Below are 27719 nucleotides of genomic sequence, written 5' to 3'. Positions count from 1 at the left end.
AAGCTGTCTCAGAGGCAATTATACAGAGTGTAGTTGTAAGCAGTTCCCTGTTGGGTGAAAACAAAAAGTGCGTCGCACATTCATGTAAGAGAGAAAATTTATTGCATGACTTCATTCCTCCGGAACTTTCCGGTTATGTATATAAAAGAACAAAAATATACATCTTCAATTCAAATAAAGCTCCAACACAGAGCCATGAAATAATTACGTTCACGTCTTGGTGGCTTTCGTGACACGTGTACTGTCACGCCCGCAGCATCGGCGTGTGCCTGATCGTAGGCCAGGGTCTATGGCGCCTTCAGGCAAGGTCTGCAGTGGTCCGGTGGTCCAGCCTGATTGCGTGCTGCTGTCTGGTACTGCTCTTCGGCGTGAAAACCTGGGAGAGGAACCACGTCTGGGCCTCCCGAGAAACCTTGTTTGAGTAAGTGTCCGCATGTTCACATCGTAAAATACACTATTATGTTATTGTGATTCCTGTGCGTTGAATTTCCATGCATATTCCAACAGTTCAATTTTCAATATTCAATCTCGTCTCAGTCTCCTCACGTCATACGCATTTTGAGCTGGCCAGCCTTAATATTTCTGTTCAGTATATTTTCACCTGTACATGTTTACAAGTGAAGGTGACTGTTTGGCTTTTTGGATGGACATATTATGCGGCTCAAGAAATATTGGTAAGACAAAGACTGCGCAATGCGCATGTTTTGCCTTCTCCTGTTGAGCCTTTCTAAATAGATTGGCATCGAAGTAGGTTCCTATGGAAAACCTTAATTGAAAGTTATTTCCTTGGATATTAAATTTAGTTAGTTATATTGGGCTTATGGCTCAAAAGCAACCAAGGTTATGCTGCGCCCAACACAAGGTTAAACACTAATGATAGAGGTTGATAATGCTCTATCTTGATTGTTACAGTTTGTTTAAAGTGTTGGCGTCTTTGGAACCTAAAAATCTTCGCTGAATCAAGAGGTACTTGCTTACCTAAATGGAGAATCGGGTGTAATGTACGTGTCTTGAATATCAAGGGATACGTTTCGTTATAAAAAAAAACTTAGTCTGAAATAGCACGGCTGCATACTACGTCGATTACATCAGCATTAATGCGGCGTGGCAGTGGCATGATTAAAGGACTATAGACGCTTCATTTTTAGGTTCGTGTTTTATCATTTGTAATGATGCCTAGGATATAACTGCACGCGGATCACAACGTCACATTCGCCTACGACTGTTGAATAATTTATAATCGAATTTCGTTTCTCACCTGTTCCGGTTTCGGTTTGAACAGCCGAGCGATGGCTGTAACGTTACAGTCAAGTCTAGGTCATGGGAGGGAAGAAAATACAGCAATATAACCATTTTTGTGTCATTTCAATTCACTACAATGATAAAGCCAGCCTGCCTCAAGAACAAGAATCATTACAAGTGAAAAATGAGCGATTATATCGCTGTTTTTTCATGCCGTGCATCCAGACATGATTATGACGTCACAGCCATCTCTCGGATAACAAAATCGAAACTGGTGAAAAGAGAAAATTCTGTTATAAATTACTTAGCGGTCGTAATCGAAAACTGCGTGCAGATTGATATACAGTAAGGACTTACGCATCATTAACAAGAAGAAAAATGCCACCAACCCTTGGTATCTATAGTCATTTAAAGATGATTTTCTGGCGCGCAAAATATTTCTAACGTAGCAGAGACCAGAAAATTCGTCGCTGGCCTTGTCGGCCTTTTGAGAGAAAACCACGACCGTGCCTCTCGGAGCTGGTAGATGACAGGGGAAATAGCCAAGCACTGGTTTCTTTGCGGGGTGTGTTACGTCACAAGACTACATTGCCGAAATTCCAAGAGCTGCTAACTCAGGCGGATGCTTTCGCAACCGTACGATGGTAATCGTACCGACCGGGACAATTGAAACCTGAATTAGACAAGCTACTATCTGGAAGCGCAAACGTTAGCTGGGCTTTATATTTACATCCGGTTGCCATTCACGTAATCTTGTAGCTCCCGACTATATGCTATGGATTATGCTGTTGGAGAAACGCACAAGTTAAGCGATTAGTAATTAAGCCATAAGCAGAGTGCATGTACGTGAAGGAGAATCAGCACGAGAAACAACAGGTGGCAACCGTCAAAGGTTTCACGACATACCCTTAAAGTTGCTATTTTCATTACAATTACATTAAGCTTGAGGTGCCGGCCGAGAATATTTTACAAGCGTTTTTGTGACAGCTGGTTGGTTGTTCATGATGGAATTTTAAGCAGCGCGAAGATCGAGGACGAAGATATAGGACACACACAGAGCAGTCTGTCCTTCAACCTTTCCGCTGGTTAACATTCCATTAAGAAAATATTTTATTGAGGTTGTAAACTTCAAGAAGAGCGATCCGTACTGCGTGTAATTTATAACTATTTTGCGCTACAGAATCACACAGGAAAAGATCTCTCAAGTGCAACTGTATTTTTCCTAGCACCTTATTAATAACTTCGGGAACCTCTGCAGGCTCTCCTTACTCTCAGACATATTTTGGTAGAGTACTCACGCATGTCCTATTTTGCGCTACAGAATCACACAGGAAAAGATCTCTCAAGTGCAATTGTATTTTTCCTAGCACCTTATTAATAACTTCGGGAACCTCTGCAGACTCTCCTTACTCTCAGACATATTTTGGTAGAGTACTCACGCATGTCCACGGCAATGTTTTTAACTCTCAGAAAATATCAAAATAAAGTTGCTCATGCAATACATAGCTTGAACTACGTATTGAAAATTCCTCTCTTGAATGTACCTAGAAAAGCGAAAAATGAGCGTGATTCTTGGGTTTAGCAAGTACGTAGTACGTGAATGAAAGCAGTCGTGATAATGTAACGCTACACAGCAGCACGTTTTAAAGATCGAAGATATGTAGCTTTGGAATCGAGTAAAGAAAGCTGAAAAATAAGAGAGTTTTTCAGTCCTCATGACGGGTATGCTGTGAATAATATGCTGCTAACAAATATATATGTAACATGATGTGTCACATCCACCGCTAGCGATATGGGTGGCGCCGGTTACAGTCAGATAAATACCTAAGAAAAGCGGAAAGTTAGGCAGCTGTCGTTGTAGCTCAGTTAGAAGAGCACTGGACGCGACATTCGGAGGTCGTGGGTTCGACGCCCACCAACGGCGCATTGCTTTTCCTTCTGCTTTTCATTTAATACTCTTTCTCACTAAAACCACCTTAACACTATTCTTGTCATTATGAACAATTAGCATTTTAAAAAAATCAAAATAATAATAATAGTAATAATAAATCTCCAACGTTGATTTCCGACGCGTAGACTGTTCGCTCCTTTAAATCACTTGTATATATATATATATATAAGAGTTGATGACAACGAATTAATGAATGTAAAATGAATCACCAAGAGTTTAAAAACATAATGGTGGATTTATTTTAACCTTTCGACCGGGGTCCGGTCGAAACCGGACCCTGGTCGAAACGTCGAAATAGATCCACCGTTATGTTTTTAAACTCTTGGTGATTCATTGCACACAAACACACATATATATATATATATATATATATATATATATATATATATATATATATAGAGAGAGAGAGAGAGAGAGAGAGAGAGAGCAGCTTTCAGTTATTCTTTGAGTGCCTGTGTGCACAGATGGATATAAATAAAAGCCAGGGGCACAGAAAGGTAGGTGGGCGTAGTTACATGTAACGCTAGGTGGACGGATGGGGTTAAGAAGTTCGCAGTGGTCAAGTGGGTGCAGCTAGCACAGGACCAGGTTTATTGGAGGAATATAGGAGCGGCTTTCACCCTGCGGCGGGTATAGTTCGACTGATGATGATACTTTTTGTGGATGCAGGATGTTAGAAATTGTGAAAAGAACACAGAAATTGGTGCCATCTGACAAATTTAATTTTTTGTTGTGATACGTATATATATATATATATATATATATATATATATATATATATATATATATATATATATATATATATATATATATATATAAAATTTCTAGACCTACATGTATACGTCGGTGTACTAGTTCCATCCCATGGACGCATTTTGTGTCACACTTTTTATTATTCTTCCCATTCTCAGATCAGGCATCCGAGATCTACCCAGAAACGCGAAGATGCACTACAACTACGCCAATCTTCAAAAGGACCTCGGCAATACAGAGCTGGCTATCAAGCACTACATGGCGGCCATCAAGTAGGTTCTAAGGCTGCATGCATCCGTTCGTCAATACGCACAGTCTCTTCCACTCGAGCGATGAAACGATGTACGTGTCGTTAATAACATTTTTAGCATATTATCTTATCTTACTAGTGGCCACAGCATCTACGAATGCTACTGGTAAAGAATTCTAGATTTGCAGTGAGGAGTTCATAGGGAATCGGCATCGGCATCGTGGTGCAGTAGCATACGCGCTGCGTCTTTCAGTAACAAACTACGCTCAGCAGCAAAATAAGAAATAAACATAAAAGGGGTCTGCCCGCACCATCATCTCATAGCGAGCTTAAGGTCCGAGAAGACACTGAATATAGTTTGCGTCACTCGCACACCGTCTGTCAGCTAACGTTTAGGAAAAAAAAGAGTGCCTCGTCGGTTAGCAGCGGTCTAAGTCCTCGAGATATGCAAAAAAGCAACGACGCAGGTTAATGTGACAAATAATTTATGCAGCTTCCGGGTACAAACATATTACTGATGCTTGTTTGTAAGCCAGCCATTCTGAGCTCAATATTCTATTCCATCAGGCATCAGCCATGACATGAACCAGAAATTGCAGATTCCTTCCATTAGGCATTTAACAGTAATGTTTGAAAAGTATTAATGCGTAAAACATTTTATGCATCATAACATTCCCTCTCCACATCGTCCGCATTCTGTTTTCCCTTTATTGAGGAACAAGTTAGTGTTAATCAATGGAAAGGCATTGGCAGTCGTCATTTTGCCAGCCCTATATCGGGCCAGGTGAATTTTTCTCGAGCGCTAAGACTTGTCTCCTCTGTTTCCATTGTCCTTGTAAGTTTGTATTAACACTTCAGTATGAGAACTGAAAAGGGATTGAGATGGAGCCTCAGTTTGCAAGCCGAGCCAAAGTCTTGACAAGGCGACTTGTCTTCGTCTGGGTTTAGCCGAAGTCCGCTTGTCGAACCGTTGGCTTAGCTTCCGAGCTGAGATTCCCCCTCAGCCCTTGTTCAGTTGTTGTCGTTCTCCTCACAAAACATGGCGCAGTTCTGCCTTATAGCCATCTCCTTTCTCTCGTTCTACCTTGAGCTGACATGTAGTGATCCTTGGAAAACAGCATAACTAATCCCAGTTATAGCTCCGTACCCCTGCAATTCAAAGAATTCATCATGTTTTGCCCCGCAGACTATATCCTGAGCATGCCAGCGCACACAACAACCTGGGCACAGTCCTCGCTTCGACGGAGGAAGCCGAGCGTCACTTCCGGTTGGCCCTGAGCATCAATCCAAACCACCCAGGGGCTCACTTCAACCTAGCCAACATTTACAGGCAAGCAAGAACTTCTTTCTCTTTTTTAACTCTTTCAGACGGGACCCGCCATTATTGATCAGAAAATAGTTATTGCCTTAGCAGTTTGCGAAGGCCGCATAAAAGATCGCTATTAAATTTTTCAAACTTTCTTTCTGAGATTGCACAAAAGCTTTTGCAACAGCAACGCCACTTTTCACATGCAAAGCCGAAGGTGATGTCGCGCCACACATGTGACCTTCAATGGAGAGCAACTGGTTTCTATGTGCCTGACCACGTGACTCGCCGCGCTTCGCTACCGCGGCTGCGGCGAGGAGAGCCGACGCCACTCGCTCACTCGGCAGGTGCACCTAACCATGTGACTCCACGCGGTTCGTCTGATATAAGCACAGGCGCCGCTCGTGTTTCATTTAATAGTCATTAGGCTGTGAATAAAAGACGCCAGGCCGAATCTGACCCCCTTGCAAGTGTTTCGCGCCGGGGACGAGCACTTGCTACTGATCGTGACTAGCAGCAGAAAGTGACTATGAAAAAGGGGCTCGCTTTGAGAGAAAGCTGGTAAAACTGCCAACGATACAGCAGAGTTTCGTTTTGCACCTGGCGTTCCACACGTTCCCGTTGTATGTGACCTGGAAGTTTCGGACGTTCTTACTCTGGCGAACTACTTCATTGATCAGAAGACAGTCGTTGCTTAAACGCGCAGAAACAAAGCAAGCTTTACCCAGCGTTGAAAAATGAAAATTAGCCAAGTCGAAAACAATAAAATATGAACCAAAGCTAACTAGTTTCTAACCATGCTTTATCGAGCTTGGGCTCCGAATAACCAGGTTCAGCCGAGATGAACCTCAGACAATGTTTTTCTGTTAGTGCTGTGTATCATTTTCTCTAAATGAGGTTGGCACAGCCTGCAGATGCGAATAATTGTTACGTGCATCTGAATTCAATTACTGTTCTAGTAAACTGCGCAATGGAGAAGAATCGTAGTTAGGCATTCCAAATGTTTGTCCTGCTTTTATTTCTGTCTCAGAAGTACTAAATTATCTAAAAGAAGAAAGGTAACACACCAGCGACTTCTCTTTCTGTGCATGGAAAATTTATTGCGAATTTATTGTATCCTACCAATGAAAAGACTTGTCAAATGAAACAGGTTCAATATAGCTGTTCAGATACTCACGTAGCCTTCAAGACACAGAAAACGTATCGGATGAAGAATCTGTCTACACAACTATATAAAAGAGAGGGGTGAACGAGCTCACTTTTCTGATGATAATGTCCCGTTCGTTTATTAGCGAACAATGAAGGCATAGGTGTTTAGGAAGCTGCCAGAAGACGCTTGCAATTCGTAATGTACGTGACTATTCATTGCGCCTTTTGTAAAGATCTCTGCTACAATTGTCGTTTAAAAACAGCCCACGAATTATATCTCAGTACGCTGCGATTTTCACTGTGTGTGCATATATAATCGTTTTCTATATACTGTTGTAACCATACGCTGTGCCTTGGCGCGAGTATAGGGCATTAATCGTTTACATGATTTCATAGTTATTCATTTGCTTATTTATATGTTCTTCCAATGTTCTTTGCGCGGATATCACCTGGCGAGTTGGTCGTCAGATGATATCATACGTGATATTTTTGTCGAGCGCCTTGTAGTGGTTGGAATTTTAGTGGTGAACTCTACGTTGGCAGGTTTCAAGTGCTTGCATGACTTATGAAAAAAGGAGTATCAATAAGCGCAGCGAAATGTGGTTGGTTAGCATTACAGGGGTAAACTCTACGTTGGCAGGTTTCTAGTGCTTGCATGATATATGAAAAAAGGAGTATCAATACGCGCAGCGAAATGTGGCTGTGAAAGGTTCCACTGCTTTTGCAAAATCAAAGCCGGCGCACGTAGCTAGCAGTTACAATACGAGAGCTTTCTGGCCAATACCAAAATGTATGACAAAGACAGAACTAGATAGCCTTAAAGCATGAACCTAAAGATGGAAGTTAGATTTTGAGCTTGTTGACTTTGTATGAAAACAGTGATGTGATGTGAGGAATATTTCGGCTCAGTATTAGATGAACTGAAAGCCAACATAAGGGGTTGGACTGGTCGGGTCCTAAAATGCGCTTGTATGATCCGGTTTGGGGCGGACAAGTAATATAGAACAGTGCAGGGGGCGTAAATTGAACGCCGCCACTTTGAGAGTGCCGCATTAGCACTGGACTGCCAAGCAATGCGGCCACGGGTATACGTGCCATTTGCGCTTTTACGTTTCTTTGAAGTTTTTGCGACTGTCTACTCTTTAAATAGTCGAAAGTGAATTTCAACATTACAGCAAGAGTGTGCCGTGGCATGCACAGCATCCGCAAGTGATCCGCTTAAGCGCATGTTAGCATTGTGTGCAAAAATGAGAGGGCCTACAGGAGTATCTGTCGGGCATGCTATTATTCCACTCGCCACTTCGGTAGCTTGACAACAGCTGACGCAAATCTGCCGCGAGGGAGCCACGACGGGATAACCGTTTTTAGTTGACTTATTATGACAATTCCTTATATCCAGTTATACTCGTTATGTCACGTTTTTAGTGAAATGGTCGGTGCCTTTTTTTTTTCTGTCTCGGGAATGCGGTCCAACGGTGCAGTGATTGCTTTCGCCTTAAATTAGAGTAACCGAATATTGAAGCTGGTGGAACACTGCCTAAACCACTAATCATAAGGGACAGAAGGGTACTGTCAGCATAAATGAATTGCTAATGGTGAGTGAAGACGTAGCGTATCTAATTGAAAAGAAAGACGTTGCTAATAATTTTTAAATTATAAGAGATTCGCATCTGATGAACTTTCAGATAAGCTGTTCTGAATTGCGATAACGATGAGTTTACTGAATTGTTATTATCTTTTTCCTAAACCTACAGTTATGGGAGCTGTAAAAGATTACCAGTGGAACTCCCCCTGATGTAAAGAATTTCAGTCCCATAATTTCATTGTAGGCGGTCCTTGATTACAGATGTAAGTGACCTTGGCTGCAACTATCGCATGCGGACAGGCCAAACATCCCCGCATAACCTGATGCTAACCTAGTATAATGCAAATACCTCGTAATACAACTTCAATACAATTACGCTGATTACGTTCAAGCGATGATATGCCTTCAACTGGCGCACCTGAGCACCTGGTGTTCCGAATAGCGATGCTAAAGTCGAATATAGTAGTTTCATCAACGTGGCCCGCATCGGTTTTAATAGAAAAGGGTCTTGGCAAATAATTACGCACGTGATATGGAGCGACCTCTCCAGAATATTTACCAATTCTATATAGGCGCTCTAGATGATGTTGGTGGCTTCAAAAGAGTGCATGCGGCGACTACATGGGTGCGAGCACTCGCTTTGATAGGTTTCGTCTCTTGACACAGGAACACGCTCGGTACGGCACTTCACTGCTTGGTGGGCGTGTCTTGTGAAGAAAAGGTATGGCAGACCAAAGGCTGACCAATGTCGTTGTGAAAATGGCTCAAGAATGCTTTGGAATGATTTTATATCAGCTTCGTTCTAGTCCCTTTCAGTCGAAGATTCGTGCTCGAAATTCTATACAATAAAGCCACACCGAAAAGTCGCCTCAAGGAAAGCCATCCGAACGTCAGGTTATGTTTCGGGGTTTTGTGACGCTTTTGTGTCCACAAAGGACTAGTTTCAAATTTCTAACCCTTCTTCCATATTTACTCCCTGATCTACACCCCCCCCCCTCTCCCTCTGCAGAGTAGCATGTCACCGAATATTACCGCCAGCTAAAATCTGTGTCATCAAAGAGCTCTCTCTTTCTCACTGGTGAACAATGCGATAAACATAGGCTGACGGGGCTCAGAAAGCTTGCGTGAATTCTTGAGGCGTGATTAGCGATGCCAGAAAAATAAAGGAACAGGAAATTACTTTAACCCGATTAAATTCCGGCCAGAGACGTCTTCAAAGTATCTAGCGCTATCAACCTAGGGACGTGAGCAGGAAAAACAAAGAGCACCGGTTTTCGAACTTCTCTAAGCTATACGACATTCTTTGGGTGCCCGCAGTGCGCCCTGCATGGCCCTGCTCGTCCGGATGTTAGTTGGGTGTTCGAGCGAGCTACAGCAGCGTTTTTCGCCTCGCTGGCGATACCTCTATTACGAACTGTCATCTTAAAATCTGCCTTAGCGAAACTCATAGGAGCAGCACTATATAAAGAATCAATTTTATGACAAAAAATACGTCATTTAGCTTAACGCACGAGCGCTTGTTTACCACGTACGTGCAGATCACTAGCCTGTTGGATTTTTCATCCATTTTCATTCACTGTGTTGCAGAAGAACACACGAAAACACAATTAAAACTCACACCAGCGCTCTGATTGGGTGCGGCACTTTGCGTCAAGCTCCTGGATAAACGGCACAAAGCAGGTGACTTCAGCTACCCATCAATTTAATCTGGTTTTGATCTGTCCTTCCACAGCAAACAGGGCCAGAAGGAAGTGGCCCGAACTCTATTGGAGCGTGCAGTGGAGCTGGAGCCTGAGTTTAGCGAGGCGTACTCCTCGCTGGCTGCACTCGCCGCAGAGCTGGGACATGTGGCCCAAGCCGAAAAGCTGCACAGACTAGCTCTGAGCACAGACGACGTGAATGCTGACGCCAGAAACAACTACGGAACCTTCCTACAGACGCAGGGTGAGCTGGACATTTTCTGTTATTGTGCCGGGCTGTATACGCTACAACTAAATATTTGGTGTCAAGCATGAGCTTATAATTGCACTAGGCAAGGAACTCGCTATGCTTTTCCATTACCACATGTAAGGCGACTTAAGTGCACCCCTGCAATTTCTTTACCGGTGTCATATCAGCCGACCTACAGTAGGGGCTGTCCAACCTCTTTGTGATGTATACTACTATATTGTCAAAATTGTGTCGAAATAGCGCGGACGTTGATATAGCCACAGGAGCAGTGTGACGTCAAATCCACCAGACGTAGTCTCTGGTCATGTCTAATAATGGGGACTGATGTCACAATGCCGTCACGTACGACCTTGACGTCACGACTGGTCATGACTACTTGTGCCGCGTGTATCTTAAACTCGAGGGTGTTCAAAAGCGCTACTTTCGGCCGAAGCGATGACCGTCCAACGTTATGTGGTGCACCAAAGTCCCTCTTCCCTTCACAGAAAAGGCAGAAAAGCTGAAGTCGAGCACTGATGTAACTGCTTGGTTTCAAAATGTTTCGCAAGACACCTGCTGCCCCCTGTGGTTTTTTTTTTAATCGAAGAATACCGTGGTTCTTAACTAAATGCCAAAATCCAAAATTTCGAATACATAGGTAAATTGTTCCTCTTTCAACCAAGTCAGAATATTTTCATGTCATTTTGAACGGAATCTTTAATGCTGTTTGTAAGCATTAACTATTCTCAGAATCACTGCAGCGTGCAGAGTTTCGCCTAGTTATGAATTCAACTCTCACTGTTCAGCTGCGAACTATCCCAGTCGAAAAAAACAAACGACCGAACCATGTCAGAATTATGATAAAATATTCAGTACTTCTGTCATAAACTAAATGTTTTGGGATTGCTTTTATATTTCTGTCGTTCTGTAGTTCCCGGTTCTGTAGCACGTTGCTGTTGTAAACACACAAAAAAAATATTATATTACTTCAGGAAATTTTGTTGTCACAGGAGGGTCTTGTCAAAAAACGCACAAAAATTGTGTTCTAATCCCAGAAAATTTTGTACCTTTTTTTTCGACTGGGATATGTGATATACGCTTCAGCATATCAAATGAAAACTAGCTTAATCACGAAACGTGGTAATCGAGCTGAGCGTGAAACCCTAATTGAACTTTGGAAAACCAAAATTTTGAAATGGCATGCAAAGGCAGCAGGTGGTCGCTCCACTTAATTAAGCCTAAAGATTTAGGAAGCTATTGGTATACCTGTCATTTTGTTTTTCTCTATAGATTTGGACTTTAAAAGCTATGAGAGATAGCTCTGCGTGGTCTGCGCAGGGTGTTTAGAAAGCAAAACGGGAATTGTACAGTAGCCCCGCCGGGGTGGTGCAGTGGTAAGACGCCCGACTACTGTGCCGGAGTTCCCGGGTTCGAACCCGACCGCGGCGGCTGCGTTTCGATGGAGGCGAAACGAAGTGGCGTCCGTGTGCTGTGCGATGTCAGCGCACGTTAAAGATCCCCAGGTGGTCGAAATTACTCCGTAGCCCTCCACTACGGCTACTCTTTCTCTCTTTCCACTTTCATTCCCACCTTCCTCCCTTCCCTTACGGCGCGGTTCGGGTGTCCACAGAGCAAGTGTAACAGTTACTGCGCCTTTCCCTTCCTGTGAACCAATTTAACTTTAAATTGTACAGTAAAGAGTTTAATGTCTAGAGCATTTATTCACCCAAGTTAAGGAATCAAATTAATTAATTCTGTTTTTAAGAGGGCAATACGCGGTTGTAAAATTCAAGTTTCCGAACATCCAAGTTGAGTTCGCTCTTTCAATTTTTCAAATCGGCACCGTGACCCGAAATACCAAACGTGAAATGCACATTTGAAAGTTTCTTAAAGGGCCACTGTCCAGTGAAGGCCCTTTTAAGCAAAGGAGCCTAGTGTTTGGATCAGGTACCGGAGATAGTCTGTGCAAAATGCTACAGTGACACGCGCGCCGCAAAGCATCGAAAATACAATTCAAAGCTTTCTCATGCTCTCCTTTGGGAAGCCAGCTTCCCCGTTTCCTGCGCTGGCCCGACGGGCCACAGTAATGACGTACGTACCGCGAACGACGTCCATTGGTCCGTCTCGCTGACTGACGGGAGAAGGATGGGTATCTACCGCTCGCTGCGCGCTTTTCCCTCGCCATGGCCAGACTGAATCCAGCGGCGCGCGCTCCCTCGGCCGTTTTTTTTTTTTTTTTTTTCGCTCTCGCGGAGTGCCACGCCCCACCTCCCGCCAAACGCGGAGGAGGAAGGGGAATTTGTCTTGCGGAGGCTAGACGACCTCGGGCAGGAGAGTGAAAAACCTTTGCGAGGGAACGGAAGGAGAGAGGCGTGACAGAATCGGGTGATTGCGGTGGCTGTAACTGCGTTATTAGTTACTCTTTTCAAAAACATTTTGCGGCCTTGCGTTCTAGGGGCGAAGTCTCACAGTCACCGGGGAAGAAAATATTTTCGACCGGAGGGTGGACAGTGGGCCTTTAATATGGCTTTTGCGCATCGCAAATTGATAAAATGGCGTTACTGTAATAGGTCGCCATTAGCCATGTTTATCTTCTGCGCGACGTCTGAAGTCGACGCGTACAAAATGCAAACAGTGCCAATTTGTAACTGTGCAATTCCTGAAACCCAAATAAGCCAGTTTTTGTAAGCGTATTTACAATGTTCTGTTTTAACAGCCGCATTTGCAGTTGTGGAAATTTAAGAAAGGTTTTCACAGTCATTTTGAGTGCCTTCGATTTTGCAATAAAATATTGCTCCTAAAATCAAAAATAAATATTAGTACATTAGTTTTGGTAAATAACTGAATGGAACATTAAGCTCTATAACGTAAAAAAATATCCACCTTGCTATAAAACCAAACTGCACAGACCATAAAGCAGTACCTCTCAATTTTTGAAGCACAAACTCTAGGAAAGCAAAAAACAATTAGGGGGACACTTAACAAACTGCCTTTAACGATGTAACGTGAAAGCATGAATGGTTCCCGTCTGAGCATTATTTTAGAGATCTGCGTTCGGTTGCATACACTTTGTACTAGCGTAATCACTACGTCCTTAATTTCTACCTCTGCTACTCGCATAGAATTATAACCAGGCAATCGTTTTTTGCCACATTATATGAATAGCCACAAGTTAAAAGCTAAAATTTCTATTCAAACTTTCACAGCGGCAAGGCAATACTCGTTGAACTGCGAAGTTAATGGTTCGGGGTCGCAATGTTAAGATTGCAATAGAAATGTGTCTTATTGGCCGGAAACGGCGTGCATTAAAAGTTAGGATGTGGCACTGTTAAAACCTTTAGTATCAGCTTCTCCACCACTTTCTCACATTTTTGGTCAATATTATCGACCTCCCTTTTTCAAGAGCAATAATCTTGTGCGTCCAAGACGAATAGGTTCTGACATAGGTGAAGAAGATGTATCCTCGAAATATTTGTATTGCTTTTCTTTATCCTAGCTGAGTGTTTTATCTGTAATAAAAGCCTCGATAGCTGCGACAGCTCTGCTTAATCCTATCAGTTTTTACGGATAATTTCAGAAGAACTGGCGGAATAAAGAGATCAATAGCCAAAGTAAACATCAAAAGCCTCATCACAGTGTGCCGAAATAAAACAAATCGAGAAAGAAGACAGCAAACATTAAAATATTTCCGCAAGCTATCACAGGTTAATGTGGCCCTTTAGCCAGCCCTGCGTATCTGGAAGTAGCTCATCCAGCTCCGTGACGCATAATACTCACATTAGCATATCTCATTATTAATTGCATAATTTTTTTTTATTTTGTAAGTACGATACCATCAGCACATCTTTGATGAAGTTCTTGCAGAAAACGAACGAGGTTTTCAATGCTCATTTAATTAATTATTTTTAGTAGGAAGCAGGAATAACAGTAAAGATCATTGTTTAGATATTTCTATGTTTTGAAGTACACACTGTGTATTTCAAATCTGGATTGCATTTCTCTCTTTTATTTGCGAGTGCTTCCACTGTCTTCGAAGAATAAGGGCGTCGTGCTAGCTGGCTGCAGCCCCAGCTTTCGCACACGAATATGCTTCTTTTCAAACCGGCGAATGCTGCTTGTCTTGTTAATAAGTTTGGACTTCAATTTTTACCGCAAAATATTGCCACGCACGCCGCTTCCACTTTTGCTCAGGTCGAATGGAGGAAGCCATGGTGCAGTACAAGCGGGCCCTCGAGCTTCAGCCTAACCACACCGTGGCGCTGCTGAACGCTGCAAGAAGCCTGCGCAGCTTGAACTTGGACAGGCAGGCGGAGAGCCTATACAAAAGGTATATGCATAGTAGAAGAAAAGGATGTGTCTGTTTTTTAAGCAATAGCTCTGCATGCTGGGCGTGATTGCGGTTCCAGGCAAACTACCTGACACTTCGTCAGGAACTAGTCACCTAATTCGACATCAGATTCTGACGCTTGCTCTGAACAGGCATGATCCTTCTTAACTGCTGTCATAGCGGTTTTTAATGTAATGTTATCCAGCTAATGCGTGGCAAAGACGTTTTCATTGGTTCGGTGTCCATACATCTAAAATTCCAACTTTTATCATGTCTGATTCTGAGGTGACAGAATTACATTTTGCGTGACCATCATATACGCAGGCCGAGCTTGCTGCTTTAAGCAGGAGCAGCTGACGATGCTTCGTGGATCTATACCATGCAAAGCAGCACTGCGAATTCCTTCATGCTGGCCTCTACGGCGCACATTGTGTCTGTAGGAAGAGGAAGAAAATTCAAAATTTAACTTACATTTATATAGCGGAATAAGGATTGTGCTTTTCAAGGTACCCAAAATCCGTGGCTTCACTACCGAAAAATAATTAGTATATCACTCTCTCTCCGCGCGCGGTGCAATTTTTTTTTTTTTAGCAGTACGGCACGCCCCTTGAGAGTGGTTCGAGATTGAAACCATCCGTCGGCCTTTTCCCCAGGGCTCTGGCCGTGGAACCAGACCCGCAGGTGATGGATAACCTGGCCGTGTTCTTCATTAATGCCGGTCGCCTCGACGAGGCGCGGACGCTTTACGAAGAAGCCCAACAGCTCTTTCCAGACGACCTAGACTGCAAGGTACATCAGGTGAGCGTAATTCATTTTCGCACCTCTTGGAGGATAATGATGGTTAAAAAAATGTAATTAAAATATCGCTGCATGGGCAGTGCATAGGGCGACTTACCACGATAATCTTGAGTTCATATTTCGATATATATTTCGATATATAGAGTTATTCATTTCGGCAGCTGCGCATTTGGGCTTGGGCTGAAACCTTAATTCTGTCTCTGTCCTGTGATCTTCTGTTGTTGATTGCGTAAGAGAATTTTGCAATTTGGATACTGCAATATGGATATTACATCCACTGCCTCTAAAAGGCTGAGCAATGGGAGTGAAAATGAGGGGAAAAAACGAGGCCCGAGTCGGCAGCGCCTGCCAAACGTAACGTCAGGCAAACTTACGTCCACTCTTTGTGCGGCCATGTCAGCTGCTAACTACGGCCTGCCAGCGCCACGCTCATGATTTTGCGCTCACAACGCCAACGCGCTCCCGGCGCCAACGCCGGATTTTACGTGAACGGGACCTTTAACGCTCCCATGTGCCCCGCCGGGGTGGTGCAGTGGTAAGACGCCCGACTACTGTGCCGGAGTTCCCGGGATCGAATCCCGGCCTCGGCGGCTGCGTTTCGATGCAGGCGAAACGAAGTGGCGTCCGTGTGCTGTGCGATGTCAGCGCACGTTAAAGATCCCCAGGTGGTCGAAATTACTCCGTAGCCCTCCACTATGGCCCCCCTTTCTCTCTATCCACTTTCACTCCCACCTTCATCCCTTCCCTTACGGCGCGGTTCAGGTGTCCACAGAGCAAGTGTGACAGATACTGCGCCTTTCCCTTCCTATGAACCAACCAACCAACCAACCAACGCTCCCATGTTAAAGATGAAATATATAGACCACCGTGCAAAGCAACGCGTGCTGCTTGCAGCACCTTACAAGGCACAGTACACACATACACAGCACTGCGCATATGTGTTTTCTCTTCTGCGTTGCATTCCGGTCTAAACAGTTTGCTAGTTGTCATAACGAGCCCAAAACTGCAGGTACCTGAATAACACTTGAGTTAACTTCCTCCTAGCGCTCTCTCTCTCTCTCTCTCTCTCTCTCTCTCTCTCTCTCTGATGCAGCAGATGGCGTTGGGTATTTAGCAGGCACAGAAAGCGTTATTTCAGAACAAAAGAAGAAAATTAGTCAGGTAGAAAATGTTGGGAAAACGTTTTCTGGTGACTGTGGTCTGCTGCGAAACACGCTCAATGCAACAAAATTTGTCGTCGTGTTTACTATCTTTTCAAAAGGCTACCACCTTGAGAAAAGTCTAAACCCCACAGACTCGCTCCCTACCAGGCTGCCGCAACGATCGCGCGGACGCACAGCCTGTCACTAGTTAGTGGTTGGCGCCACATGAGGAGACGTTACCATGTATTGGCGGTCTACGCCACAAAAGGCTAGCCTAGCAAAAACCTGCTCAAAGAAGAAAACGAAGAATCGGAAGCAGCTGAGCAGGATATTAAATCTGCCATGTGTGCATGCCTTTTCAAAAGAGCTCTCAGCGCCAAAACCTCCTTGGAACTTTGGGACTTTCTTGGGACTTTGTTGACACCAGTGACGACGCAGCAGCAGCGAGTGGTCTTACGCGGTGCAGATAAGGCAGTCCAGCAGGCGGTTAGCTGCATGAAACGATGCATACTGAATTCCAGTGCCAGTGCAAGTGTCATTGCGCCAAGTCTTCAGAACCTCACTACTGAATACACGCGTTTTATTCTGGTTTTTGTTTTTGGAGGGGGGAACAGTGGGGGGTCTAGCCATACCTCTCCAGCGTTCGATGAGGCAGCACATTCTGCAGTGAGTACATTGGTGCCGATGGGGGCCAGCAATGCAGCTAGTGCTCATCGCGAGAGAATCGTTGAGCGTTGAGTGCCAAAACATTGAGCTTGAAGCAGCAGTAAAATTGACCTTATGGGCAACACACTTTTAAGCTACCTGTGAATAGTGCATTTAGGTCAGGGCATGTAGCAATCGGCGAAATGAAAGGGTCGTTTAATTAATAGGGTACTTTGTTCAGAGTTCCTAAATGATTACCTTTTACCAACCTTACTACCGCAGTCGTGCTGCGCAAGCGATGAGCACGACTAGCTTGTCATATATTTCATGAGTTGTTCAATATGAACGGGAGCAAATTAAAACATCGGACATCCGTTATACCAATCTAACTATGAAGCATAAGGAGAGAGAAGAAAAGAAGAAAAAAAAGAGCCCTGAAAAAAACTCAAGTAATCCGTGTTACTCCAAGACTGCCGCACTATACATGCACAGTACATCTGTAGCGTTTAGTTTATTGAGGTACTGCGTTCCCTTGCAAGTTTCGTGTTACGTCTCATTCATTCATTCATTCTTTATTCATCAGGATGACTTCAGGCCTAGAGGGGAAGGCGGTGGGTTAGGTGAGGTTGAGGGCGCCAGATTCCAACATGAAGTCTATAGCAGGGCACTAAGCTTGCGTTTGACGTCAGTATTGGTGCTGTCCAGTCTTCGTAGGTCTGAATGTGGTAAACAGATGTCTAGCGGGCGCGGAGGTTCGCCTGCCTGGATCTATTACTTCATGCGTTCAACGCATGGCGCCGCGCACTTTTGCTCCGAGTGTTTTACCTCGCTCTGCGCAGCAAGCATCGCCGTATTCGATCACACCTCGTGTACGACTGCAATACACCCACACACTCCGCAGTTAACACAGTAGGGGAATCAAAGGTGTCGAAATGTTCAGAACGAGAAATCAATGTTTGATGATACTAATTAGGAAAATTTAGAGACTTTTGATCAAATATTCAATTTAAATGAAAATTTAACCTTGGAAAAAGGAGGGTAAAACGGTATCAAAATGATCAGAATGGAGAGCCAATGGCTGCTAATGCTAAGGAGCTGTTTATATAAAAATAAAGAATAACACGAAAAAGTGAAGAAAGAATCAACATTCGTAAGTGAAACGCCGTCGCGTCATACCTTTAACGGCGAAGTCTGCCGGCGTTGCATCGATCGCAAACAGCCCGTTCCGCTAAACGCTTCTAGGACGCGTTAAATTTCGAGAAGCGGTGCCCCAGCTTACCGGTGGCGTCATCGCCCAGTGGGCTATAACAAAAATATAAAATTAATGATAAATAAAACTTATAAACAGAGACGACAACGTCCGTGTCTGTGAACCGCTACCCCGTCGTGCCCTTTACGGCGCAACTTAAGTGTATCCCCAATTTTTTTCCACCTTGCAAGGAAGCTCCCTCATAATTCAGCTTGGTTCAGCCTAAAGCTTTGTCTACGGATTTTTCTCCATCACTCTATGGAATAATAAAAATAACTCTGTCTATTATGTTAGGCGCAACTTAGTTCAAAGAGTTCTTGAAGTGAGTTTTTAGTTCGCCATCGGTACAGTGATGGTTTCACGTAGAGGGGCAAATTAATTAGCGCGGCGATTTCTGCATAGCTGCTTAAAATAATTAGCAAGAAGAGACTCTTCAATATCTTACCGAGGCCTGTCGCGTGTAGGAGATTTGAGCGCTATATTGCACACTTGTATCTCTTGCGGGCAGACCATAAAAAGAGACTTGTATAATTGTCTCGGCTCGCTTTTTGTCTTGTGCTGCTATGTAGTGAAGGTGGTCGAAGTTTTATTAGCCGTCAGCGACTGCACGTTTTACGGTGGGGGTGGAAACATGACAAGCGAATAAACATATTCCGCAAAAGGCGTTAAAACGAACTATAAAAGCCTACTAGCGCCCATAACAGCGCAACCAGCACGCCTGTCCACGCAATACAGGGAAGAACTAGAAGACCATCATTGCTTCAAAAGTGTCATTAATGTTTGCACATAAGGCCCATCCAACCGGCAAATCATCGTAACGCTGCGTCACGTTGATTATTTTTTGATAAGAGAACTGCGGAACCCGTGAGGATGTATCAGAAATTAGAGACGCAACCTACATTCGGTATCTTAGAATGCTATGGCACGAGAGAAAAACTTAGAAGTGGTGTCAACCAGAGTCCACTGAAGACTGAAGGTGCACTGGTGTCTTAATGGCAATATTACATCAGTTGACTTGCCACCTCCACCCTTCAGAATTTTGATGCTGCTGAGGCTAAACTCTTTTACCATTGCTGTTAGTTACTACACTCTCAATATTGTTTCTGTTTTTCGAACCCTACTTCGAACGCTTCTTCTTCATTTCGACGCAGGCGCAACTGCTAATGAGACTTCGAAGTTTCCGTGGTGCTGAAGACTTGCTCCTGGAAGCAGTGAGCGCGAACACCAGTCACAGAGAGGCGCTGCATACGGCGGCGTTGTTATACAACCTCACTAATCGCACAGCGGAGGTATGTATGCGCAGAAAAAAAAGATTAAACTTTGTTTGCGCTGCAAGTCTGTAAAGCTGTAGAAATCGCGACGAACTGTAATGTTGGAAAGAATGGTTGACTGCAACCAGAACAATAAAAGCAATTAGTTCCAACGCTCGTGACATTCCCGTCAATTTCCTCGTTCATATTCGTTTTTCACCTTATCGGCAGTGAAATAATAACACCCATGTTGTGTTTGTCTTAAGTGCTCAGTGAAGAAAGCATAAGAAAAAGATGCCGGCCCTGATTAACCGTTGCAGAAACGTTGACGTTGTTTAGCTCTACAAATTGCACTGAATTGCAGAAATATTTCTCCTCTAAGAAGAAACGTACGTAAGAGCTACGCAGACTGAGCTTGCGTGACTGAAAAAAGTATTGCTGGAACCGAACTGTTTTGTAACTGCGGTATAAGTGCGGGCTAGTTGGTTGCTACTGCAGCAGCGCCGCGTGCGGCCTATATGCAGCTATTTATTGTGATGTCACAATTCATGCTTCACAAATACGCAATCCTTATTCTTTTCAAAATTAGACGACCATATTGGATCGAGAAAAGAAAAAAAGACAGAACACTTCAACCGCGCCGAAATCGATATTTTTAGGTGCCTTTCAAATAAGTGGACATCATCCAACAGCTCTACGTGAACCGCCTACAACACAGTCTACCACAAATGATAATGTGGAGTGCTTGATGGCCCTCAGGCTATATTAGATATGCCTCCTACACTCAGTAGAGACCATCCTGCTCCAAGAGAGTCATCTGTACCCACTGTTTGTTTATGAGTTCATAAGACCCGAAAGCTCAGATCGCGTTTCGGTTTGGCGCATGCGTACTGAAGAACCAACACAGAAGGTGCTATTCCACCGAATACTGGTGGACTCCATTAGCTTCAACTATGTGATTAGAAACCGCAAGCGACGTCAATAGTTCGTGCAGTTGCTGCTTTGAACACGCAGTGTAGCGGGATTCCTTCTGTATTACTGCATTTCACAAAGAGACGTGCTTTCTAACTTCCTCGTGTTTTTAAAGTAACTACGCAACAAGAGGAGTCAAAGTGGAAACCCTAGGCGCGTGCCAATACTGTTCTAAAAAGATTGCTCACCGGCCATTCAACGCAGGCCTTGGACTACATCCTGAAAGCTCTCGCGCTGTGCACTGTGGACGACCGTTCATGTGCCAGAATACACGCGGACCACGGCGATATTCTCAAGGACATGGATGACCTCAACTCATCTGCACAGGTACAGTACGCAGCTCGGGAACCTTGGTGATTCATTCCTTCGGCTCTTTAAGGAAAGCAGGTAACAGGCGTAATTTCATATTATTTTTTTACGTTTTCAGCCTGTATAAAATGGTGAAGTCAATTTCAATCCCATTACTTCAGCCTACTAAGTAGGGTCATTTTCGCTCGGAACGAAAATTCGCTGGTATACCTGTTACCACCTAGTCGATTTCCGGCCGAGTAGAGCGCCTTATAGAACACTATTGCAGAAAATACACTAGTTGAAATTAATCTCTATTACTGGTGCTTAATTGACGCCTTATTTTGTGGTACGCTATTTCGAACCGGATCCACTCCATCCTTAGCTCAGTATCTAAAGATATAGAGAGACTAAGCTTCTCAGGTGTTCATTACCGAGAAATAATCACATTACATGCACTGCTTTCTTGTAACAAGCCAGGGACACATAAGTCCCTTCTTTAACAGGTCATTTTGCTGAGCTAGTCGGAGAAAATGTAACGCCCTTTTACTTTCGAGTGTCGCTCTTTGTTATTTAGCTGCATCGTTTATCTCATAGAGCAACTGAAGTGCAGGAAAGGCTTGAACTGGAACTAACTATTTAAAAAAAAGGTGCAGCGAATTTCTGTTAAACCAACTGCATATTGTTAGCCGCCACGTAGCGTCCCTCAGAGTGTTTTTAGATTTCGCTCAATTAATGTAGTAACTAAACGGATTTTTGGTATTTTTTTATTGTTCAGTTTAGCACCAAGTGGGTTCCACCACGTTGCGGAGTGGATTCAGGAACAGCCTATCCAGTTTTTTCAACGAATTTAGCTCCAACGAAGCGGTGTTTTCTGGCATTTGAAGGAAGCCGGCGTAGTATGAAAAAATATCAGGTGAATGCGCTCGTGCACCATAAAATTGCAGCGTACCCAACTAAGTTTGGATGTACGAAACGTGTGCTCTGGTCGCACTGAAGTGATCGGCTGCCGCCCGCATTGACAGCCTGCGCCATGACACAAGAAAAGCGAGCCTACCGTGCAATTTATTCTTTTTGTTTGTTTGTTTGTTTTTTTCAGTGTGATAGATCGATAAAGCTTTGTCCGTGTTGGCTGTCGGTGGCCTGTCCGCCGCTCATCGCTGATCGTCGCTCGAGCTTTCCATCCTAAGGCAGAACGTGCTGCCGCAGTTTTTAGGCAATTAGGCAATACTCGTAGGGGCGTCGGCCGCTCATTTCGAAGCGGCGAGTGCACGCGCTTCGTTGATTGAAAACGTATTTGGCAGTCCTACAATAGAGCAGCGCAAGACCGCCGTCACGTGGTACTTTTTCATATTTCGCGAGTTTTATTTAATTGCTGGAAAAACAATTATGTAGAGGTAGGTTAGTAGAAAATCTTGGTCGGAGGTTAAACCCCGTTGATGAATTGTACTTGGCCTTATACGACTTTGCATACTTCATCTTGCTGAATTACTAATACATGAAAATAGAAATATACAGAGGAGCAATAATTGATGGCAAACAACATATTATTAGTTTCAGCTACCAGCAATGCTCCGCTTTTTTATATCCTTGGTTCAAGATATGTGAAACACTCTGTATATGAAAAACGTTTGCTTAAGGCTCCTGCGTACTGGCATTTAGAGAGCGTTTTGAATTTGCGTAATAATGCAAATTTAGAAGACTATTTGTGTCCCAACTTCGACAAGATTGTAAGTTGCTGCCGATCACGAGTTTAGCACACATTGCCTAATATGCAGGAAAATACTGGGCTGCACCCATTCCTTTCTTCTTTTTTTTTGTTTTCAGAGTTACCTCATGGCGATAAGGCTGAACCCAGATCTCGCCCATGCCCATTTGAACCTCGCTGTCATCAGACACTTGGAGGTTAGTACAACATCATCATCATCATCATCAACAGCAGCAGCAACAGCAGCAGTCTGACTATACCCACTCAAGGGCGAAGGCCTCTCTCTCCCCTATTCCTCGAATTTACTCGGTTCTGTGCTAGCTGCACCCACTTGATCCCTGTGAACTTCTTAATCTCATCTGCCCACCTTTCTGCCGCCCCTCCTACGCTTTCTTTTCCTTGGAATCCAGTTTGTTAGCCCAAACGACAATCTGTTATCCTCTATTCGCTCTACAGGTCCTGCCCATGCCCATTTCTTTTTCTTGATTTCCACTAGAATCTCAGTAACTTGAGTTATATCTCTGACCCACTCTGCACGTTTCCTATCTCTTAATGTTACCCCTACCATTTTACGTTCCATAGACCTGTACGTTGTCCTCAACCTGAGTAGAACCCACTTTCTTAGCCTCCACGTTTCAGTTCCATAGGTCAGTACAGGTAAGATGCAACTGTTGTACAATTTCCTCTTCAGCGGTACCGGCGAGCGTTTAGTCATAATCTGCGAGTATTTGCCAAATGCGCTCCATTGCAATATTATCCTAGCTATTTCCCTTTCATGGTCCGGATCTGCGGTTACTACTTTTCCCGAGTAGACATATTCGCCTGCTATTTCCAGTGCTTCGCTACCTATTTTAAACTCCTGTTCCTTCCCTAGGCTGTTAACATTACCTTACTGTTCTGCATATTAATTTTCAAGCCTACCTTTCTACTTTTCCTGTCTAGTTCATCAATCCTTATTTGCATTTCATTCCCACAGTTACGTAGCAAGCTAATGTCATCAGCGAATCGCTGGTTACTGAGGTATTCTCCGTCAACCCTAATCCCTAACTGCTCCCATTCCAAGTCTCTGAATACTTCCTCTAAGAAAGCTGCGAATAGTACTGGGGAGATCGTATCTCCTTGCCTAACACTTTTCTTTACGGGAATTTTGTTCAATCAGTACAATTAGCATCAAAGCCGGAGTATTTGAGTATGAACTTAAGGGTCCGATTCCTTTGCTTTTATGACAGTGGTCTTTAAAAGCACTATTATTCTTTGAGCTTCTTTATTAGCTTCTTTTTTCATACATCTCGAGATGCTGGAAAATACTGTTTCCTAAGAACATAAGCAAAATGAGCCATAAAGCGTTCACGAAACTTCCCGTCGATAAAGTAACGCTTTTAGCGCAACGCGGATCGCTAACGTGCGCTGACACACCACAGCACACGGCACTGGAGCCTTTTACGTTCATTGCCAACAAAACACGGCCGGGTCGAATAGTGCTCGTTTACTTTTCAGTGGCACTTAGTGGTTATGGTGGTTAGCGGTTAGGGTGCGGCTGCAGCTTTCCAGAGAGCCAAAATGCTTGAAACGCAAGCGTGCTCTGCAGTGCACTTACCCACTAAGTTGGCCAATATCAAAGCAGCATCGCGGAATGCTTTGTTTGCCTGGCTGAATTTCTGTCTCAGTACTGTAGCTACAGCAAAAGAAAAGAAAAAAAAAGGCTGCACTGTTTTCTGGAAAAGTTGCAGACCGCGCCTACGGCAGATGAATTTGTATGCACTGCAGTACGACGAGATTCGAGTTTATTATAGCTGCCATTAAACCTGCGGCAATACGACGATCAATACCTGCTAGGTCTACGACACACTTCCAAGCACTGTAAAATAGAAACAATAATTCGATTACAACTGTTACGGTTCAAGACAAACGGGCCTACGAAGCAGTTTCTTTCCTAGAAAATATTTTTTAGATCAGCAACAAAATATATATGGAGAACATAGCTGGTTGTTTTGTGCGCAGCCAGGGCCACATGGTAAAATATAGTTAATATATCGACATCAAAATGAGTCAAGCTATATAAATTTCTTACAGGCGCTTAGATACCTCTCTCAAGTGCAGTAAAGCGGCGCAAGCCTTCCTGCAACTCTGCACTGATTAGCCTTGTTATCACTCATTTGCTTCTTCTTTTTTTTTTTGCTCGCTTTGCTCTTTTTTTTTTATTCTTTACTCTCTACGTTTCCCTTTTGGTTTTTTTTTTTTATCTTCCGTAAGTTCCCACGGTTTTCCACAATTCTGACGCCATTTCCACAATTTGGACGCATGTCCTGCTTTGACATCTGCACGTTATATCGACGTGTTTAACTATTTTGACGTCTAAGTTTTTGGCCATACTTAATTATCTAATTAATCCACGTCAATTATATTTTGCACACAGCCACGTCAATTATATTTTGCACACAGCACGTGTTTTCATAATCTGCCGCATACAACCGTCCTTTTACCCATCAATCAATTAATTTCCCGACATCGACGGCGTGCTACCCTCCGCGGGCGCACAAATCCTGTCCACACTCATGAGCCTATAAAGGCTTTCGCCATAAGATTTAGCGAGAACTCCATATGAAAATGGTTAACATCTGATATAGAACGCAGAGATAATGTTGGAGTCTCGGAGCTTAGCTGCACAATGTGAAGAACCAAATGAAATCGATGTGCAATTTAGTGCTTTAGGCTTTTTTGAAGGCATTGTTTGCGTTTTTTTTTCTTCCCTAACGCAGGGTGATTACTCTGGCGCGTTCCGCCACTATCAAGCTGCCCTTTCACTTGACCCGAAGAACCAGCTCATCCTGGAGAATATGGCCAAGCTAAGGCGGCGGCTCACCCGTCCGCAGCTTCCTCATCACGGCGTTGTCGCTACTTCATCCTCGAATGGAAGTGCTCCTTCGTCAGCAGCGATCGGCTTGGAAGCATCCTTCCACATGTGTTAAGTGGACTTACTACGTTAGCAAACGCTCTTATAGAAACTGGACCTAACGGCACGCTACTGTGAGCCCCTGAACAATCGTGGTGGAAGTGATGGACAACAGGACTTCGGGACATTCACAATGAGGAACGAAATACGAGCTTCGCGTCATGCGGGTATCTGTCTTAGTCTGCGGCACACTTTGCCGGCGTATATTTGAATGCAGCGAGCCTTTTATTTTTTCGTGGTATCTCTCTCTTCAGTGGGCAATGTCGGTACCTTGCGTGGGTGGTAAGAGTTAGAAGCAAGTGTTTTTGCCCGGAATATGATGTGCCGTAGAGCCCAAAAACAACCTAGCCTTAAAAGCGCCGGCTTCCTTAAGATCCGGAAGATGTTCTCCACTAGCCAGTCCACAGTGTAATACTACTGAAGAGGGTTTCCAGCGAGAGTTACTGAACAAACCTGCGCGGTGAAGAGAACGATAGAGACAGGTAGTCTTTCTAACTTATTTCTCTTACATTTCCCTTTCTCTGAACATTGGCCCTGGTAAACATTTGCCGCATTACCACGTGACAATATTTTGCAGCGCAGAACTCTTTTCGCTGCTTCTGTTTTCCCAAAGCTTCTTCATTCACACAGCTGTGCTTTGTACTGGAGGCGTGTCGTTTACTTTTATGTGAGAACAATGGCAAGCAAAAAATTCTAAAGATTACAACTTTGCTGCAGCGAATTGTATTCTGCCTTTAGCGCAGGCTTGCTAAAGCCATGGATCTTCAACAACATGCCTACAAAGAGCATAATTTTGTTTTCACCACGGGGTGGTATAAAGCTATGCAAATCCGTGCCTACTTCTCAAACCTTGCTATACCCAAACTTGCACGCCTGCAACTACACACCTACCACCTAGAATGATGCTTTTTATGGCGTAGGACATGCTTACTGCCTTCCTCACTCTCTCCCTTGTGCATCAGGAATGAAGACAGGGAGAGATGGTTGCACGATAAATACGAGGCAAAGAGATCATTTCGTGTAAATAGACTCCCTTAGGTGTACAGACATCGTGGTGTACAGTGAAGCCATCGTGAAAATAGACGCACAAGATTCCCGTTTCCCCTCCCCTTTCGTTGCCTCGCTAGAATGAAAGAGAACTGGATGTTCGATTGACGGTTTCGACGTCGCACTTTCTTGCACACCTCCACTTTGAAGACTGTGTTCAGCTACCCCCTGCTGCCGTGCCTCTGTGACTGAAGTGCAACATGCAGCAGGCCATCTGGTGGCGCGTCAGTGTGTACTTTGAAGGGCGTCTCCAGCAAGGACAACGACTCTAGAACTTGTCCAGAAGATGTTGTGATTTGTTGTGTGCAAAATTATTACGACTTTCATGCGGTGAAGGTTTCGTGTCAGCAATAACGCACTTTTCTAGCACAGTCAGCTCAATTACACCGGGCAAGTACCTGCCTGCATCCTGTCGATATTTTCGTCCCAAGAGTGTGTTTGTTGTGTCCGACGTTTTGTGTGTGCGTGGTAAGCTGTTGCTATGTGTAGCTAGCTTTGTGCGTAACACTGTCGTTGACACCATCGCGTCCTTCTGGTGAAGTGTTCTACGATCGTGCGGAGTGAACGCTGGATAGAGGTGACGTTCCACTGGGAGAATTTTCACTTTTTTTTTCAGAAATTTTAAAGCGCTGACTCTTGCAATAAGAAAATGTATGCTCAAATGATTCATACAGATGCAAGTTAAGGCTCACGGTTCAGCTTCGTTTATGAAATATGTTGATCCATTAAGTGTTTACTATTAGAACCGCGGAGAGAATATGCAGCGGTGCGTGGACATTTCGTAGCGTGCTATAATTGCCGGAAAATTACATTCACCTGCACTACTACGTTTAATATAAATATCTTTATGGTATAGCGTTTACTCAGCGACCACCGCTTAACCAAGTTATGTTCTATGGTTATTAATCTCCCTGCCATATTCTTCGCAAATTTTGCAGGTTAGGCCTGAAATTCCTTATTTCAAGCCAGTTTTTTTTTTTTTTTTTGTGACAGCTGGCAAGCACATCAATGTGGCAAAATTCAGACATTTTTCGGCTCGTGAAATTTCGAGAACCAACATCTCAATTTTAGAAATCAAAATATTCCCATTTTGGGGTACTGCATGAGGCACCACTATACGCTATTGAGATTGGGGAGATGGGGAATGAGTAAATGTTCTACCGTAAAAGCTTATG

At 43.9% G+C, this 27719-nt stretch overlaps 1 protein-coding gene across 1 annotated transcript in view; it reads left to right on the top strand.

Annotated features, from left to right (window-relative positions):
- Nucleotides 1-27115, top strand: part of LOC146196221 (protein O-mannosyl-transferase TMTC1-like) — a 58181-nt gene extending 31066 nt beyond the window's left edge. Inside the window, exons 8-17 of the mRNA XM_084598125.1 lie at nucleotides 257-421; nucleotides 4105-4218; nucleotides 5383-5526; nucleotides 9969-10180; nucleotides 14357-14492; nucleotides 15146-15290; nucleotides 19478-19615; nucleotides 20753-20875; nucleotides 22664-22741; nucleotides 25304-27115. Coding sequence (XP_084454251.1) covers nucleotides 257-421; nucleotides 4105-4218; nucleotides 5383-5526; nucleotides 9969-10180; nucleotides 14357-14492; nucleotides 15146-15290; nucleotides 19478-19615; nucleotides 20753-20875; nucleotides 22664-22741; nucleotides 25304-25513 — 1465 coding nt within the window. The 3' untranslated portion in view covers nucleotides 25514-27115. The remainder of the gene's footprint in view (nucleotides 1-256; nucleotides 422-4104; nucleotides 4219-5382; nucleotides 5527-9968; nucleotides 10181-14356; nucleotides 14493-15145; nucleotides 15291-19477; nucleotides 19616-20752; nucleotides 20876-22663; nucleotides 22742-25303) is intronic.
- The last annotated feature ends 604 nt before the right edge of the window (nucleotides 27116-27719 follow it).

The sequence above is a fragment of the Amblyomma maculatum genome, chromosome 3 (genome assembly GCF_055883805.1).
Source record: "Amblyomma maculatum isolate TAMU_Amacu chromosome 3, ASM5588380v1, whole genome shotgun sequence".
Classification (NCBI taxonomy): domain Eukaryota; kingdom Metazoa; phylum Arthropoda; class Arachnida; order Ixodida; family Ixodidae; genus Amblyomma; species Amblyomma maculatum.
This window is presented reverse-complemented; position numbering and strand designations above follow the sequence as displayed.